At 38.2% G+C, this 19,706-nt stretch overlaps 1 protein-coding gene across 1 annotated transcript; it reads right to left on the bottom strand.

Moving 5' to 3' along the window:
• Nucleotides 1–413: 413 nt before the first annotated feature.
• On the bottom strand, nucleotides 414–16,763 carry LOC138814282 (vomeronasal type-2 receptor 116-like). The gene is made up of 7 exons (XM_070003286.1): nucleotides 16,736–16,763; nucleotides 9,991–10,106; nucleotides 6,399–6,674; nucleotides 4,510–5,316; nucleotides 3,586–3,813; nucleotides 2,563–2,686; nucleotides 414–1,330 (listed from the first exon to the last, which is right to left on the bottom strand). The coding sequence occupies exons 1-7, from the start codon at nucleotides 16,761–16,763 to the stop codon at nucleotides 414–416; spliced, it is 2,496 nt and encodes an 831-aa protein (XP_069859387.1).
• Between the last annotated feature and the right edge of the window lie 2,943 nt (nucleotides 16,764–19,706).

Genomic DNA, 19,706 nt, shown 5'->3' with positions numbered 1-19,706 from the left:
TATACATTTTTGTAATTAGGGGAGTGGAAGAGATATTGCAGAATGCTTAAATGGGTATGCAGGCTGACCCATTGTGAGGACAAGATGTACAGGACCCTATATTGAAAATGAATGTTACAATGTCAGGGTGGGCGTGGTGGGACGAGTTGTGGAAGCAGGGCGGGAAGTATTGGTAGGGGAAAAATAAAGGAGGAGGTAACAACACTTGCTATGAAATGTGTTCATTACCCTATTCATTTAACTTTAACCCCTCTGTGCAATAAAAAATGAAAAAAAAGGAAAATGAGCAAAAGACCCTTATTCGTTGAAGTTAAAGTCCACATTACAATGTAATAAAACAATGGAAAATGACTCAAGATTTAGATCACACCTTCTTTATTATAATCAAACATAGGAGATTCTTCATAAGAAAGCTAATTTTTCCTACTACGTTGACTTTTTTTCCTAAAGCCATGCAGAGAATTTCTATTGGGCATTAACAATATATTGTAACATGTGGGGACAAAAATGCAGCCTAGGAGCCCTGCACCAGAGGCCAAGATGGAGAAGACCTCCACAGCCACCATGACCTTCCCCTTGGCACTGTGGTAGACAGGCAGGAAGGTGAGCCACACACTGCAGAACACCAGCATGCTGAAGGTTAGGAATTTAGCTTCGTTGAAGGTATCAGGCAGGTTCCTGGCCAGAAAAGCTACAGTGAAGCTGGCCAGGGCCAGGGAGCCCAGGTATCCCAGGACACAATAGAATGCAGTGAGGGAGCCCTTGTTGCATAAGATGATGATGTGGCCATGTTCAGAGTGTGCATCTGTGTCCACAAAGGGAGGAGAGGTTCCCAGCCAAAGTCCACAGAGGGTCACCTGGATGAGAGTACAGATGGGGATGATGAGGTTAGGAGCCCCTGATACCAGCAACCCCCTCATTGTTCTCCCTGGAGAAATGGACTTGAAGGCCAGGACCACAATCACTGTTTTGGCCAACACTGTGGAAACAGCCACAGTGAAGACAAGTCCAAATGTGATCTGCTGCAGGATGCAGGTGACTGTGTTGGGACGGCCAATGAAGAGCAAGGAACAGAGGAAACAGAAGATGAGGGAGATGAGCAAGATGTAGCTGAGAGTCCGGTTATTGGCCTTGACAATGGCAGTATCTTGGTGTTTCACAAATATACCCCAAAAAGCAGTAGTTAGCATAGAGAAGCAGATACCCATGGAGGCCAGAGCCATGCCCAAAGGATCTCCAAAAGCCAGGAAACTTTCATCTCTCAGGAGGCACTGATTTCTCTGTGTGTTGGCATACTGATGATCTGCACATTTCACACAGTGCTCCATCTCTGATAAAGATTGTAAACTATCATTAGTTCTTATTTTGAACTTCTTTTACTTCAAAGAAATTTGGAAATTATTCCCTTAGATGTAAGGATAACATGTCATTAGTAAATATTAATCCACATATATATCTTTTCTAAATCATAACCTCCTCCCATTTCCATCTATTTGTTTATTCAGACTTTTTCATTCACCTCCTTTTTCTTTCAGTCATTATCATATGTATTGATAATGAGCACTTTGGGTCATTCTCATGTTCTAACGACAATTTTCTACACGGCTTAACATTTATTACCTGTTCGTGCAATCCACAATAAATAGTATGGGTGACACTTAATTACATGTCTTTGTAAAACATTAATTTTATCCAAATTGCAAATTCTTGAATTCATTTCATCCTATTTTTCTCTCCAACTCATATGTGAAGCAATAGAAAGATAGAAGACCTTCTTGGGCCCTTTATAGTCATGCTCACTTCTTAAACTCAATCCACCTTTCTGAGGGGCTGGGAACGTGGCTCAGTGGAAGAGTGGTAGCCTTGAGCTGAAGAGCTAAGGGACAGCGCCCAGGCCCAGAGTTCAGTCCCCAAGACCCAACCAAAAAAAAATCCACCTTTCCGAGTACTTTCTCTGTGTCATGAACAGTGCAGGGCAGAGAGAAATAAAAATGTGCAAGATCTATGTTTCCTGTGTGAATAAAAGGTGAGCACTGTCCAATAAGACATGTTTACTTTCAACTTAGGGTTTATACTTGTCTTAACTCTGAGTGATAAGTGGGATTTCTGGCGCTAAGTTTGCCTGCTGCAATACAGTAGAAAATATTACTGATATATGCAATTCAAGCTCATGAACTATCACATTTCACCTAACATTTCACCACTTGTCAAATTATTATTATTATTATTATTGTTATTATTATTATTATTACTATTTTTGGCCAGTTGTGTGGTCTGACCACTGGGCCTGGGCGCTGTCCCTCAGCTCTTCAGCTCAAGGCTAGTGCTCTATCACTTGAGCCACAGCACCACTTCTGGCTTTTGTTCTGCTCATGTGGTGCTGAGGAATCGAACCCAAGGCCTCATGCATGCAAATCAACCACTCAACCACCGAGCCACCTTCCCAGCCCCTCAAAATTAAATTATTAACAGAGAAAAGGAAAAAGGGGTCTGCAATCGCAATGTACAAGTTTTGCATTGACTTGTTTGGTTGAGGAAAACTGAGGAGAGTCTCAGACTTACCTGTCATATTAGCAATCTCATTCTTTGGGCAAGGGGTACAATTAAAGCAACAGGCAGCCTTTCCTTCCTGAGGAGATTTCCTAAATCCAGGACCACAAGGCTCACTGCAGACAGAGCGAGGAGTCTGAGGAAAATCAGGTATCTGTCCATAACTCTTCAAACTTTCATAGCTAAAACTCCAAAACCCATTGTTAGAAAGAATTGGTTATTCAGCACAATGTTGCTATGTAGCTAAGTGCAGTCGATAAATTGAATTGTGTTATAGACTCCATATCCCATGATTTCTAAAGACTTTTATGCTAGCCTGTAGAACTAAAGAACAGTATGGGAACTTTGAAAGGGTGAAACCTGGGTGAGAAAATGAGTCCTCATTTATAACCCTAGAGAATTTTCTTAAACTCATGTCATTATATGTTGTCTCCTACTTATCTGTGACAAGGGGAAAAGCCTGGTGGATGACCTCCCTTTTATAGGCCCAACATATTTTCCTCTTAGGTTTCCAGTGATGATGAAGAATGAATCTTCATAATGGCATATTCAGTCATTCCTTTCACCAAGGATGCCTAAAAGGCAAGTCAACTAACCATTGAATGAAACCTCTACATAATGGAACCGAATAATGCTTCTGAGCCCATAAATTTATGTGTCAGGTACTTTATCCCAGTGTAGGAAATAGGAAAGTATAAGCTGACAATATTCTGAATCAAAAATTAGGAGCACATGTAATATTTTTAGTTCCCATCCTGGGCTTGAACCCAATGTCTAGGCACTGGCCTTGAGAATTTTTTGCTCAAAGTTATTATTGCATTACTCAGTCACAGCTCAACTTCCAGATTTTTGTTGGTTAATTGGAGATAACAGTTTCACAGACCTTCTTGTTTAGATCATGATATTCAGATCTCAAGGATCTGAGTATGTAGGTTTATGGGAGAAAGTTGCTGACACTTACTCAAGCGTAAATGTAAAGGGTGACGTTTGTTTATTTGTGTGTCAATATAATTATTAGGATTAGACCCAACTCACCTCTGTATTTCCAGTGGCCCACTCTACCATATCTTCAGATAAAAACAGTTGATTACCATGTAGAGCATTGGGAGAAAACTTTCCGACTTTCACCTCAAGTTCAAGACCTTCTGGAAAATTCCAAATGTTCAGAATGTCATAGTCTGGCTCCAATTTCTTTTTCTCATCCAAAATCACTTGATGTCCAACAGAATTGTGAAACTGGATGTTTTTCAGAAAATGGAGCAACTGAAGAGAGACATCATGTTATTGTGAAGTACATCCAAATGGTAAGACACAAAATGAGAATTAAGAAATGTTACTCATTTCCTAAAGGCAATTCTGAATTCAAGAATAGCACTGAGAATGATTGAAATATCTGTCTAAACAATGTAATGAGGAATAAAAATAATTTTCTGAATCCTGGTCACTCAGAAAAGGAGTACAAGCCTTTGTTCAAGAGAAACCGAGAATCCTATACTATATAGCCACGAATGAGACAATTCTCAGTTGCACAGCTAGAGTTTATCAGAAACTCTATTTTTATTAATGTCTATAGTTTGAGAATGTTCCATTTTTATTACCAAATTTGAGGGAAACTAGATCCCATATTTAAAAATTATGGAAAATTCTGTTCAGCATGTCATCCTTTGGTATTCCTGAAGAAATGTATAGGGAAAATCCTAATTTAGTTTTCAAAAGATTAGCTATGGGCACTTTGTGGTTATTTATAAGTAAATGAATTTATAAGCTGATTACTGGTTACTCACACCTGTCATCCCAGTTACTCAGGAGGCTGAGATATGAGGATGACAATTTAAACCAGACTGGGCTGAAAAGCTTGAGACTTGCAAAAATAGTTGAAACAATCAACTTCAGAAAAGAACACACCTTCTAGGAAGTGCCTCTGCTCTTAGTATGTGCCATCCACATAGATGACATTACCTGTGCAGGGGAAGGCAGTGTCCCTTTTCTATTTCCCATTATTTGAACTTCTGTCTGATGAAGAAGCATCTCATGGAGAGCCTTGGCCACAGCATACACAGCATTGTATATATTGTAACTGTGTCCAGACATACTCATGTCAAAAACACGCCCAGGCAACCAATCCAAAGAGGCGTCATGGGGACAGTTGTCCCATGTTACACAGTCAGACTGAGGATTTGAGCAATTAAAAGACAAAAACCATATCCTAGCAAGGAAAATGTCTTCTGGGTATTTGGAAGGATTAACTGCCTTGACAAAATCTGTGAATCCAGAAACACCTTCATGATGGTGTAAAAAAATGAGAGGTATATGCAATGAGCCTACCATGAAATATTTTCTTTTCATGGTGAAATCCCACTGTGAGTTCATGATGAAAACCTTGCCTTTTATTAAAAGTTGCTCAATGCATATGATTAAAGGTATTAGTGAACCATTATCACCATGTATGATGTAGACATTTGCTGAAGATTTATTTATATCATTATAAACTGCCATGGCTTGGAGCATATGTGATACTGATTGGCTTGAGATCACTAGCTCATAGGCTACACAAACTTTGTTCTTGGCCATCTCTTCTTTCAATTCAGCAGGAGACCACAAACCATTCTCATCCTCTAAGTTCAATAGTCCCACCCAGTTCCAGCTGAAGTGAAGCAGTAAGGAGACCATGGCAATGGCTATTGATGTATCCTTTGGAGCTATCTGATAGAGAGCAGGAAACTTGTGATGGTCACTCAGGGCATGAGAAAAAGGCCCAAAGGTAAGCTAAAGGGAAAGGAAATTGGATGCATTATGAATTAGAGCATTACCATCATCAAATTTTGAGTCTTGATGTATGTGAAGAAGCAGTTGAAATAGGTGGAAGGTAGATTTTATTTTAGCTTTTGAAAAAATGTTTTAATTGTTTTTGAGGAGTTGTATAACATATAAATTGTAAAATGTCTCTTGCTCGTTGTCACTATTTCCATAAACTCCTCCCATCTATATCAACCCCATCAACTCCTAATTCCATTTTCACATATGTACATTGAGTATTCTGTGTATTCCATCCCATCGATTCCTTATTCCTGTCATGTTTTCCCTCAACACTTACCCTTCTCAGTTATGCTTCAGGTTTATGGTGTTTATATTTGTACTGTCAGTAGATAAGAAAAGTCATAGCATTGAGTTCCACCTGTGCTTTAGTCAGGTTGGTTACACACACACACACACACACACACACACACACACGAAGATATGTGTGTGATACATGTTTATATTTTAGATCTAGCTCTCCCATATGAGAGAACACATTCACCATCTCAATCTGAGCCTAACTTACTTCATTCAACATAATATCTTTTTTTGTGTGTGTCTTTGTGTGTGTGTTTATGTGTGTGTATGATTGTGCACATACATGCCAGTAGAGGGGCACAAACTCATGTCCTCATGTACTTTGTTGGATTTTTCTCTGAAGACTGGTCTACCACTTGAGCCAACTTGTTGGTCTACCAGCTTGTTGCTGGTCAATTCTAGATAGAAGTTTCCTGAATTGTTAGAATTACTGGTGTGGACCATTAGTACTCTGCTTAATATATTCACACTGCCAATTCATTTTACATTCACTCATTCTTTCAAAGGAGATTACTGATAGGCTTGCAACAATAAATTATATATTTGTCTTTTCTAACTTTTCCATATCCTTTTCCAAACAGTGGATATATATCTATATATATCTTTATGTACTTATTCTTTGATACCAAAAAATTTGATAGGTGTATAAATCCTGTCTCTCCTATCATTCTCTGATATGTCTGAAATGACATCAAAGTAGACGTTTTTATAACTTTTGACACCACTATTCTTACCTGTGGAAATCTGTAGAGTCCCAGAAATGTTCCAATTTTGTCAGATGTTAATCCCAATGGTCCTGTAAGTACTGCTATAGACCTGCTGTCTCTCATACAGGAGTAGTTTGGAATCTTGTACTTCCCAAAGAACCAAATGAAGGGATTCTTAAACATTGTCAAATCTCTGAATTGAACATCATAGACGTCAAATCCCAGAGTCCAGTTACTTAAAAAATCAGGGTTTTTGTTGATCTCCTCAATAGCAAAAGCCAAAGCCAACACAAACTGATAGTTCTTGAACACAAACCTGCATAATTGGCATAGACATATAGGAGGATTATTAAAAACTTATGACTTAGTATATTAAATACTTGCTTCTTTGCCAAATAATTGTTTAAATTATTACCCCAATTGGAATGGAATATGAATGTAATGTGTTATGGTTGTATAGAGAATTAGATGAAGACATGAAGGGCATTTGTCATGAATACGATTCAGAAACTCAGTTAAGTAGAGAGAGAGCTTGCTTCCCCACCACCACCAAACCATCACTACAGCCAAAATCTGTTGGAATAGATTTTTATGAGACAGGAAATATTCTGTTGCCTTTATCTTAGGGCAACTAGCTACACCTGTGTGAAAAAAAATCTTGTGGTTTTGTCACCCACTTTAACTTTTAATAAGTTTTTTATTGTGAGAATACTGTACGGAGGACACGTTACAGTTACATGAGCACAGTAATGAGTAGAAGCCTTTTGAAGCATTGTTGTCTCCTCCTTTGTTTTCTTCATATCATCCCTTCCATACCATCTCCAAAAATCCCCTCCACTCCCCGCCTAAATTGAAAAGTTCCTTTTTTGGTAAGCATCTCATTGTTGCAGTGAGTCAATCTGTATCCCAGTTGAAAAAATTTGTTTTTCTCTTCATTTCCACAAATTATATGATCATCAATTACAGTGAAAACAGGGGTTATACTGTGTGGGAGGGACATATAAAGCAAGAAAAAAACATGTGGTACCTTATAAATATGTTAGAGGCAATAGCAAGAAATGAAAATCCTCTTGTGTCCTTAATTTGTGGTTAATTTAGTTCACATCATCTTATATGACCTTTTCTGTTTGCCTCAGAGAATATGTACTAGTTATTGCCAATAAGGGAAAACAATGCACCTATATATCTTTGGTCCTAGCTTACTTTAATTAATATAATTTTTCCAAGTTTTTCCATTTCCTAACAAATGGGGAAATGTCATTCTTTCTGATGGAGGCATAGAATTCCATTGTGTATATATAGCATATTTTCTTAATCCATTCATCTGAGGGACATTGGGGTTGGTTTTATATCTTTACTATGTTAAACAATGCTCCAATAACCATGGTTGTGCTGGTAGTTTTATTATGGTCTTGTTTGTGATCATTTGGGTAAATGCCAAAAAGTGGGATTGCTGGGTCATAGGGGAGTTCTATGTGCAGTCTTTTGAGGAACCTCCATACTGCTTTCTAAAGTGGTTGAACAAGTTTACATTCCCACCAACAATTCGGTAAGGTTCCCTTCTGTTCAGATGCCATCCATCATCCGTTGCTATTATTTTTGATAACAGCCATTCTAACTAGGTTGAGGTGGTATGTCAATGCTGGAGGGGATGTGGACAGAAGGGAACCCTACTGCATTGTTGGTGGGAGTGTAAGCTTCTTCAACCACTTTGAAATTAGTATGGAGGTTCCTGAAAAGACGCCACATAGAGTTCCCCTATGACCCAGCAATCCCACTTTTGGGCATTTATACAAATGATCACAAACAAGACCATACTAAAGCGACCAGCTTCAGTTTATTACAGCATTTTTATTACAGCATGTTTATTACAGCATTATTTACCATAGCTAAGATATGGAAACAACGAAGATGCCCCTCAGTAGATGAATGGATCAAGAAAACTTGGTATATATACAAAATGGAATTCTATGCCTCCATCAGAAAGAATGACATTGCCCCATTTGTTAGGAAATGGAGAGAGTTGGAAAAAAGTATACTAAATGAAGTAAGCCAGGCCCAAATAAACATAGGTCCCATGGTTTCCCTCATTTGCAATAACTTGTATATGGCTGAGAGATGCAGAAACGGTCAGATAAGTTGATGTTAGGCGAAATGAACCCCACAATGAGGACTCAAATATTTTCTCTTTCTTGCGATTGTTTCCAACATATTTATAAGATGATTTCTTGGTTGCTCTGTATGTTCCTTCCCCTCGGTATAACCCCTGTTTTCACTGTATTTGATGTTGAGTGCAACAGCAACAGCAATCATAGAAAATACTTGCTCATGGAAACTGAAGAATTCATTGCATAGTATTCAGTAGGTTTTTCAGGTAAAAGAAATGAAATTCAATTGTTTTTTTGGCTTCAATGGAAAAGAATACATAAAATGTCAAATGTGGCACTCAACAAGACAGTTCTCAGGACAATTCATGTGTGTACGTGCTTATATCAACAACAGAAAATCGCAAGTCAATACGCTAATGATTGCACTTCAAAGACAGACCTGACATTTTCGGGAAGAAGGTGCATCAGCACAAGTCAACTCCCTATGTATCTGCTGAAACAGACCCTTAGCGTACCAGCACATATGTTACCTTAAGAGCTGCACTCCAATCAAAGTTTACACAGAGATTCATTCTATTTTTTTTTTTTTTTTGGCTCTGGTCCTGGGGCCTGAACGCTGGATCTGGGTGCTGTCCCTCAGCTCTTCAGCTCAAGGCTAGCACTGTACCACTTGAGCCAAAGTGCAACTTCCATCTTTTTTTCCCCCCTGCTTATGTGGTGCTGAGGAATCCAAACCAGGGCCTCTAGCATGCAAGGCAAGCTTTCTACCACTGAGCTACCTTCCCAGCCTGAGACTCATTCTTTTTTTTTTCTTCAAATTTTTATTGTGATTTAGTGGTTACATAATTCCCCAAATTTCACAGCATTATGGGATTGTGATACTCAGTTAAAGTCACAAACACATTCTAACTTTCCTGGTGCAAATTGTCCATTACAGTCTATAACATTTATGAGTTCTATGATCTTTGTGATACAGTTATTTCTTCCACATTGGGCGATATGTACATTTCTTTGTTTTGTATAGAATCAGCTGTTGCCTCTTTCCCACTTGTTCCCTCCTTCCCATTGCTGCCATTGAGTTGCTTAGTTCATTTTGGTCTATGTCCAGTGCAGAGACTCATTCTAATAAAGAAGAAATGTCCTGGCAGAAACACAAAAGCAGAAAACATCAAGACAGCATGCAGACTCCTGCTGAGCATCCGCAGCCTAGGCCCCTTGCCTCCCCAGGCAGCCCTGGGAGACTCAGAAGGACATGCCTGAAATGCCACACCTTAAACAGAAGACCAGTGTAATGCTGAAGAAATCACACCACACTGCAGTAACCCTAGGGACACAAAGAGGAAACACAGGTCAGATCTGAAATCAGCTTTGAGGACCCCTACTGAGAGGCTGCTGCAGCTGCCACAACACAGTGGAGGAGAGAGAAATCACAGCACCAGTGTGTGTGTATGGGGGGGGGGTGGATGAAGAGGAGATTGAGATTGCCACATTCAGACACAGAGGCCCCTCACCAAGACTCCTCTTGCCAGCTCAGAACAGGCTCCAAATCGGTGAATCCTCATCTGGGACCGTCCCTGGACGACCAGCTCCTTGTGGTTATCTGAAATGCCCTGACTGAATCCCCTGCCTAAGGAGGAGGGAGCATATTTGAAGAGGGCAAGAAACCAAACTCTTTCCCCATACTGTTTGTCACTCACTATTAGGGGAGTCCCCTGAGACTTAGCTCTGCCTCTCTGCCAGGAAACTAAAACTGTAAAACTTCTCCCAAACTCCTGCCAGGGGATAGCAATGCTACATGTAGCCAGGGAGTCAACAGGGAAAACAACTTCACGATCTGCACCTGTGCCAACAAACTACAACTCCCAAACTCTGATGAGAACTCCCACCAGCAGACAGCAACACACATAGGGAACACATGCCTCCATGAGGCACCTGGGAACACCAGAACTCACCTCTGCACAGGAAAGAAGGCTAAAAACTATTACCTCCCCTATTACAATTCCCACACAGCATCACTGCTGGTAGCTGCTGCATATATCTCAAGTATCAAGAAGGGTCAAGTTACAATTTGGAAATAAGGTTCTTCCTCTAAAGGAGTCCCAAGAAAGGAAATTCCCATAGAAACCACAATGCAGTGTAGCTCTGATCTCTAGCACACTGAACAGAGCTCCTTACTTTTTAAAGATCCTAAAACTCACAACCCTAAAGCTGGAAATAGCACAGCAGGTATTACCAGACACCCCTCAGTTCTAACCCTCAATATTTATGGACTTAACTCTCCAATTAAAGACCTAGACTGACTACTTGGATCCAAAAGCAAGATCTGTCCATCTGTTGCCTACACTAGACAAAACTTGCTGACAGAGCATTCTCCAATTGAAAGTTTGGAATAAAGAGGATAGAGTACCAATCCTAATATCCTAATATGCTAAAATAGACTTCAAATTAAAATAAGTAAAGAAAGAGAAACAAGATCATTACATACTAATAAAGAGAACTATACAATTATACTGTATTTTGATATATATATATATATGAATTTTATAGTATATACTATATATTCCAATTATACTGTATATACTATATACTGATTATACTACACGAACTAAACAAGTAACAAACTATACAAAAGTTATGACAATTCTAAATATCTTCAAAGGCTGGGGCATTCAACTTCATCAAACCCATACTACTTGATTTAAAAATACACATAGTCAAAACACATTTGTAACTGGAGACTTCAACTTATTACTCTTATCTCTGGGTATATTAACTAGGCAAAACTCACTAAAGCAACCTTAGAAATATAAACTAAATCAACCAAGTAGATTGAACACACATCTACAGACTCTTACCCAACAGCATTAGAATATATATTTTTCTCCGTAGCCCATGGCAATCCTTCAAAATAGGCCACATGTTAGGTAACAAAGCAAACCTGTGCAAATTAAAAAAAATTGTCCTTACTCCAATCAGACCACACTGGATGAAAATTAGAGCTCAATCCCAAAAGCTGTCAGAGAATAAGCTAAAAGTAATTCTATCCTTCTTTACAGACAATATGATCATGTATTTAAAGAATCTTATATATTCCTCACCTAAGCTATTTGAGTTGATTTAAACCTTTGGCAAAGTAATGTGGTATAAAATCAACCCACAAAAATCAGTTGTCTTCCTGTGTGCCAACAACACTGAAATCAGAAAAGTAACATCATTTGTAATTGCCTCAGAGAAAAGAAAATACTTTGGCATTAACAAAAGTTGGGAATCATCTATATTCCAAAGCTATTGTAAGAAAAATAGCTTATTAGTATCACAAGACTAGGCCTGAGGACAAATACAATGGAACAAAAGATGCAGAAACAATCCCACCAATATAGAACCCCTTAATATTTGATAAGGGAGCCCAAAACACAGTTTGGAAGTAAGATATCCTGTTACACAAATGGTGCTGGAAAATTGGGTTAGCTACATGCAGAAAACCGAAGCTAGATACCCATAGATCACCTAGTACCAGAATCAAGTGTAAGTGGACTAAAAACCATGTAGTATGCAAATATTACAGGACGAGGTAAGGAAAATCCTAAACCTTCTTGGAATGGGGCAAGAGTTTCTAAAAGATACACAATCAAACAAATTAAAGAATAACTGGATAAATGAGATTGAATTAAGCTGAAGAATTTCTGCATAGCATGGGACATAGTTAACAAGGTAAATAACACACAGAATGAGAGAAAATCTTCATTCAGTACACATGAGACAAATGCCTCATATCTAAAATATAGTCAGGGCTCAAAAAATTAACCCTCCCAAAAACCTCCCCAAACTCAACAACTCTATCAATAAATAGGCTGACTTAAAGAGAGACTTCTCTGAGGAAGAAAAAGAATGGCCAATAGACACACAAACGAACAAGTGTTTAACATCTCTGGCCACAAGACAAGTGCCAATCAAAATAACATTGAGATTCCACCTCACTCCAATTAGAGCGGACTTTATCAGGAAAACTAACAATACCAAAAGTTGGCAGGGATGAGTCCTAAAAGGAATACTATGAAACTATTGGTGGGAGTGTAAACTTGTTCACCTAGTCTGGAAAGTGGTATGGAGGTTTCTTAAAAGACTAAACACAGAGCTTCCTTTAGTCCCAGCAATGCCACTCCTGGGCATATATCCAATGGACCACAAACCAGACCACACTGAAGCCCCAAGCTTTAAACAGCCATGTTTATTTCAGTCTTGTTTACCATAGCCAAGATATGAAATCAAAATAGATAAACCTTAGTGAACAAATAGAAGAGAATTTGGTATAGATGCAAAATGGAATTCTACTCATCTGTCAGAAAAAATGATAATTTACCATTCGTAAAAGACTTTGAAAAAAATTATATTAAGCAATGTAAGCCAGAGCCAAAGAAATAGAGGTTGCATGTTTTCCCCCGGTTTCTGTAAGTGGAATATATCTAGAAATCTACAAGTAAACACACTGACAAATATGCAAATTTATAAATATGTAAATAAATATATGTGCACACACACTTATATAGGACCCTAGACATTAACATACGTAGGCCAAGAGAGGACAAGCATAGGAATGGGGGATGATGGCTCAATAGCTATATAATATATGGCCATATAAAATCATATGCTATGAAATGAACTCAAAGGAAAGGAAACAAAAGACTTTTTTGTTTCCCATCAAAGCTCTTTTTTGGTCTCTTCTCCTTTTGTTTATATTTTGGAGGGTCAGGGGGCCACATAAAAGTTGGACCAAGGAGGAACAAGTGTTAACCACTAGATACTATGTGGAAGATGAACTGGCCATCTTGTGTGTATGGACTGGAGGGAAGACTGGGAGAAAGAGATGGAAGGGGAGACATGGTTCAAAAAGAATTGTGTTCAATTTTGATTACCTAACACATGTCACTGTGAGCCTTCTGTGTATCAACTCTATAGTAACAATGCAAAGTAAAACCAAATATATAAATTAAAATGAACATACCGACCCATTAGACACAATGAGATTGAACTGGCAATAGCAGATCTCACTTCCAAGAAAAGCCCAGGACTTGATGCCTTTACAAGCAAATTCTAAAAGACGGATAAAGGAGAATTATCAATTATAAAACCCTTCAATGGAAATGAAAGTGAGGGAACACTATTCATTCTATGAAGCAGGCATTACAGGTATCCACAAAGTAGATAAGGCCACATTGAGGAAAGGGAACTTCAGGTTTATCTCCTTGATGAACATTGATGAGACAGTTCTCAACAAAATACTGGTACATGAACTCCAAACTAATGAAAGAACTCATATAGCATGGTCAAACTGGATTTGTCCCAGGGAAGCAAATTTGGTTTAAACTATATAAGTCAGTTAGCATACTACAGCACATCAACAGAAACATGATCATCCTGCTCAATGCAGAAAAATCCAACACTCCTTTGTGATAAAAACCGTGGAGAAGCTAGGAATCCTTGTAATCTTTATCAATATTATAAATGCTGTATATGACAAACCTACAGCCAGTATTATGCTCAGTGTTGAACAATAAAGCCATTTCCCTATAATCAGGAACAAGACAAGGACATCCATTCTCTCCATTCCTCTTCAACATAGCATTGGATTTTCCAGCAAGAGAAGTAAACAAGAGAAGGACATTTAGAGGAACCAAATAGGGAAGCAAGAAGTAAAACAGATATTATACTGTACTAAAGGGACTCCAAATATCTCCTCTCTCAAGCTAGTAGAGTTGATATAGAACTTTGGCAAAATATCCAGGTATGAAATTAACCCTCCATATCGATTGCTTTCTTTATGCTGTTGAATAAAACCATTCAGATATTAAAGGTATTGAAAGTGTGTTTATTGACACACGTGCCCATCACACTGTAGTGATGCCAGAAATCAACAAAGAAAGCAGTAAAAACATGCACAGAATATGGAAATGCTATGAATTATTTATCAACCATAAATGAATAAATTACTGTAATTAAAAATATTCAATTTAATTAACTGATTACTAGTTGCTTACATGAGGTGTTTTTCAAGGAAAATTTCTTTTTTTAAAAATTGTATTTCATTATAAAGATGTTGTACCTGAGTAAGCTAATAAGTACATTTCTTGTCAAACATTGTTACCCATCCCTTTGTTTTTCTCCCACTATCCCTTCCATCCCCTACACGTCCTTGCCTCCCTCAAAATTGTAAAGTTCATTTCCTACTTAGTGTCTTGTGTGTATCGTTGTTGCATGGTTCATCCTTTGTCCTTGTTTCAGCATTTTGTTATTCCCCTTGCCCAAATCAGATAAATGTACACACAAAAACATAGGGTACTGGATTCAAAGACAGTGATTGCCAGGGGTAAACCAAAGAAAAAATAAGAATTAAATTTAATAAGAAGAAAGAACTAGATACAGTATATTGGCCACAACAAGGTCAACAATCAAAAAAAGAAGACCTGTTGATCCAGGTCTGGGTGTTTATTTCAATTAGTATCATTTAGTTATGTATGTACATATTACATATGTACATACCTATTGAGCTGTTATGGTTCTCTCTCAGGAGTATCTAAGGGACAAACTAATTATTTCCAATGAGGGAAACTATAGAGTCTCTGTTTCTTTGGGACTGGCTTACTAAACCTAATATGATTGGCTTACTTAACCTAATATATTGGTACAGACTTGGACATCAGAGCTCAGGGTTCTGATGCATGGATGCCAGTCATCCTAAAAATAAAGATGTCTTGTCTTCAGGTCTGTGTTTGGTTGCCTAGACACTGTTCTTATCAAGGGACTCACCATTTCCTCTGCTTTCCCTGGGACTGGGGGGGTTAGGTCCCCGGTGACACTCCTAGCCTTGAATCTTCACTTTCTCTGGGTTCAGATCATGCTTTGAAGCCAGCTTGGGCCGGGATGTTGGTGAGATTCTTATCTCCCTTTAACCACCCAAAATTGCCATAGGTGGTTCTGTGGCTCAAATGCTAGAGTACTGGCCTTAAGCAAAAGTGTTCAGCGATAGTGCCCAGGCCTTGAGTTCCAAGGACCATCACAAAGGAAGAAAGATAAACATACCAATGACATATAAGATAAGGCCATATTTCTTTCATAGCTCAGAAGAGAGTAATTACTATCCTGGTATCACTGCTCTCAATTGTGGGCAGCTACCTCAGTGTCTACTTGTCAAACCAGCGCTTTTAAACAAGTGTAAATGATAGATACAATGACATTATCTCTTGCAATAGAAATCAAATAGTTTGTTAGAATCTGTTGATGTTCTGCAAGTCATTTTTCTTTCTTTCTTTTTTTTTTTTTGGTATTTCCTTTTACTAGTGAGGCTCTCTGTTCAAGACCAAAAAGAAGAAACATATATGATAACAAGTAAAATAGAACTTTGGCAGATAATATTTTTCTGTAAGTGATCTTTATAATGCTAACCTGCCTGGTAAGGCATGTGTCGTGTAGCATAATTGACATAAAATAATGACACAAGGCTTAGGGAAACAGTAACTACTTTTCTCCAGTGAGAGAGTGAGAGAGAAAGAGAGAGAGAGGCTGTGTGTGTGTGTGTGTGTGTGTGTGTGTGTGTGTGTGTGTGTTAGACAGTCCTAGGACATGAAATCAGTGCCTGGACACTGTCCTTGAGCTTTTTTCCTCCAGGCTAACACTCTGTCACTTGAGCCACAGCTTCACTTCCAGGTTTTTCTAGGTTAATTGGAGATAAAATTCTCCCAGATGTTCCTGCATGGGCTGGCTTCAAGTACTGATCCTTAATATTAGCACCAAGAGTAAAATTAACAAGCCTGAGCCACCAGCTGATGATAAGAAATTTTATCCATGTTCTCAAAATATAGGGGTTCCTAAAGCAAAGTTCTAACAGTACTGACCTAAGCATGAAGGAAATGTGGTTGCAGACTTTTAGTAAAGATCTCATTGCAGTGACTCAGGGTGATTGTAGTAACATCACTTCATCTTCTGCAATGACAAATGAAATGGAGGAGATACAGGCATGCTGGAGAAAAGTGAAAAATTTACCATCTTGGAAAGAAGAAGCTGTATGGTAGGAAATAAAATCCTGTCCTAGTAGCAAGCAGAAAATTGCTTAACAGATGTAAGATGAAATAATGAACTTGAGCTGCTCCTGGTACAATAGAGATGGAGTTCAGCATAGTAAAGACAGAGAACATTGATGTGTGCACCTAGATTTTCCTCAGAATGAAACAGCAAATGGGAATAGAATGATGAATAACTTACGGTGTGTGCTCTTCTTGACTGGAAACATGGCTGTTACTGTGGTCTATTCCAAAAGTGTTCAGAGGGAAAAGCCCAGTGATGGTCACATCTCCATCCATGTGTGCTCGGCGCTTCATAGTAGAGAAGCAGCTATTGCCAGCCAAGGACCTGAAGAGGAGGGGAAGCTGGAGAAGAAGGAGTTTGAAAGTCAAAAGGTACATGACTTTGCCAAGCTGAAATTCTGTCTGGATGTGAATCCAACATGTTAGGCCTGCATATTCATATATGTTTTTATAAGTGCATGTGTGTCTTTTTATTGATAGAGATCTACACTATAGCTCTCCTTTCATCAAAGCCTCTTGTGAGTCCCCAGAAGTCATGTGTATAAGTATTCCCTGGAGCTCTACATCTGTGGCCTTCATCCAGGAGAAAAACATGAGTTGAAAAACATGTTTGTCCAGTTGTGTTCTTCACCCAGGAGTTATGATTTCATCAAAGACCACAGCTAGTGAGGCCCCAGAGATCGCGTTTTCCAGGATGTAGTTTGTCCAGCATGTCTGTCACAAAACTGTTTGCATGAAAGCCATTTGGGATGGTGCACCTGATTTCCCTCAGAGGATGCCATGCCCTGTACCTTGTGAAATGTCCATACAAAATCTATGCCTGTGAGATGTCAGCTAACATTTTGAGAACATCACACCCAGCGGGTCAATTAACACACACAATGTAAATAACAGCCATAGAATCTTAGTGTTTGATACCAGAAGCTTTCAACATGAATTCCATATGAAAAGGCCTCTAGAAATACAGCCATTTATTATTGCCTGAGGAAGCAGTGTTGCTTATGAACCCACGAATGATATGCCAATCAATCACAACCAATGCCAAATTTGATTTCTACTTTGGCATTCTGAAATTTTGCCATCAAATGGTAATTGTATTTATACATGCAAATATAGATAAAGATATTTCCATGCTGCACTAGGTTGAGAACAAGTGGTAAGAAAGGAAATTCTTCTATATCACAATGCTAAAGCAGTATCAAAAGCAACTCTATGTTTTCAAATTGACAACATGTGGTACACCCAAATTCCATGCAGAGACTTCAGAGGCCCTTTAGAACAGAACTACTTCAGGGTAGTGGACATATTTTGTTCCACTTGTTCACAATCATGCACTGGATATCAAAATACATATCACATATGTACTTTTAAAACACAGGTGGATAGAAGCATAGAATTCTGTTGTATGACTACAGCACATTTTCTTTTTTAATATATATGTTTATTGTAAAAGTACTGTACAGTTAACAGTTACATGAGTAAGGTAATGAGTACATTTTCTATCAGGCATTGTTATCCTCTCCTTTGTTTTTACCCTACCATCCCTTCCCTCCCCACTTCCCCTACTCCTTCCCCCAGCATTGTACAGTTCATTTTCAACATAGTGTCTTATTATTCCAATGGGTCAAACTGTATCCATTTTTTAGCATTTCATTATTTCACTTCTCTTCTCCAAATCATCAAAATGTGTATATAAGATGTAGGACTCTGGAATCCAATACAGTGAAAACAGGGGTTATGCTATGGGGGAAGAATATACAAGGGAAACAAAAAAATCACACAGTACACTATAAATACATTAAAACAATAGCAACTAAAGATAAATCCTCTTGTGTCTCTATCTTGTGCTCATTTTGCTTAACATCATCTTATATGGTTATATGTACATACCTTTTGACCTTTCCTGCTTGTCCTATTCATATACTAGTTATTGCAAATAAGGGAAACTGTGGGACCTATGTTTCTTTGGGCCTGGCTTACTTCACTTAATATAATTTTTTCTAATTCTTTCCATATCCTTACAAATGCAACAGTATCATTTTTTCTGATAAAGGCATAGAATTCCTCTCTGTGTCTTCATATATATATATATATATATATATATATATATATATATATATATACATATATATGTCACATTTTCTGTTTTTTTTTTTTTTGTGAAAATACTGTACAGAGGGGTTGCAATTACACGGGCAAGATAATGAGTACATTTCTTATCAAGCAATGAGTACATTTCTTATCAAGCATTATAGCATCCTCTTTTGTTTCCCCTTACCATCCCTTCCCATCCTCTGACGGACCCCCAATCACCACCCTCCCCCATCCTCCCCACCCAATGAGTGTAAGGCAGGGAGAGAGTAATGGCACATAATAGAGAATCTGACAGATAAATAGAAGCACAAAAATATAAAAATGGAACAAGAAAAATGTAGCCATATAAAATTATTTTCCTTTGGGGCTGGGAAGGTGCCTCAGTGGTAAGGCGCTTGCCTTGCATGCCTGAAGTCCTGGGTAGGATTCCTCAGCACCACATAGGGAATAAGGAAAAAGCTGGAAGTGGCACTGTGGCTCAAGTGGTATAGCGCTAGACTTGAACTGAAGACCTGAGGGATAGCACCTAGGCCCAGAGTTCAGGCCCCACGAACGGACCCAAAAAATATTTTTTTCTTTTGTGTTATAATAAAACTTTATTCATAAAAGGAAGGCTGGATTTGGCCTCTGAGTCAAGATTTCTCTATCTTTGTTTTGTGAATGTGTGTGTGTGTGTGTTTGTGTGTGTGTGTGTGTGTGTGTGTATGCACATGTGTATGTGCATATGTCTGTATGTCTTTCTGTCTGTGTCTGTGTCTGTGTCAAGTGGTATTTGGAATGAAATGCCAAATGAAAATTTTATCTGATTTGTTGTTGTTTTCAAAGATTTTTGTATATTATGTAGAAACATTTGGGATTTTTTGTACAAGAATGAAAATAAAATATTGCAGGCCATTAGTCTAATTTAATGTTTTAGAAAATAAAAAGTAATGGATAAAGATGCATCAGATAAAAAGACTTCATGTGCCCTATAAAACTATCATAATGAAATCCATTTGTACCATATACACTAGAAAATTTAAAGTAATACAAAAATTAAATTTAAAAAAACAGTC

The sequence above is a fragment of the Dipodomys merriami genome, unplaced genomic scaffold (genome assembly GCF_024711535.1).
Source record: "Dipodomys merriami isolate MVZ:Mamm:240054 unplaced genomic scaffold, mDipMer1.0.p SCAF_6, whole genome shotgun sequence".
NCBI lineage: Eukaryota > Metazoa > Chordata > Mammalia > Rodentia > Heteromyidae > Dipodomys > Dipodomys merriami.
The sequence above is the reverse complement of the archived record's forward strand: the minus strand, read 5'-3'. Positions and strand labels throughout refer to the sequence as shown.

Coding starts and splice junctions, on each gene's coding strand:
- LOC138814282 (XM_070003286.1), bottom strand. CDS start 16,763: ATGTTTCCAGTCAAGAAGAGCACACACC. Junction 6,675..9,990: donor AGCTGGCAAGAGGAGTCTTG/GTGAGGGGCCTC, acceptor TTTGTGTTCAAG/AACTATCAGTTTGTGTTGGC. Junction 1,331..2,562: donor TGAGATTGCTAATATGACAG/GTAAGTCTGAGA, acceptor AATCTTTATCAG/AGATGGAGCACTGTGTGAAA.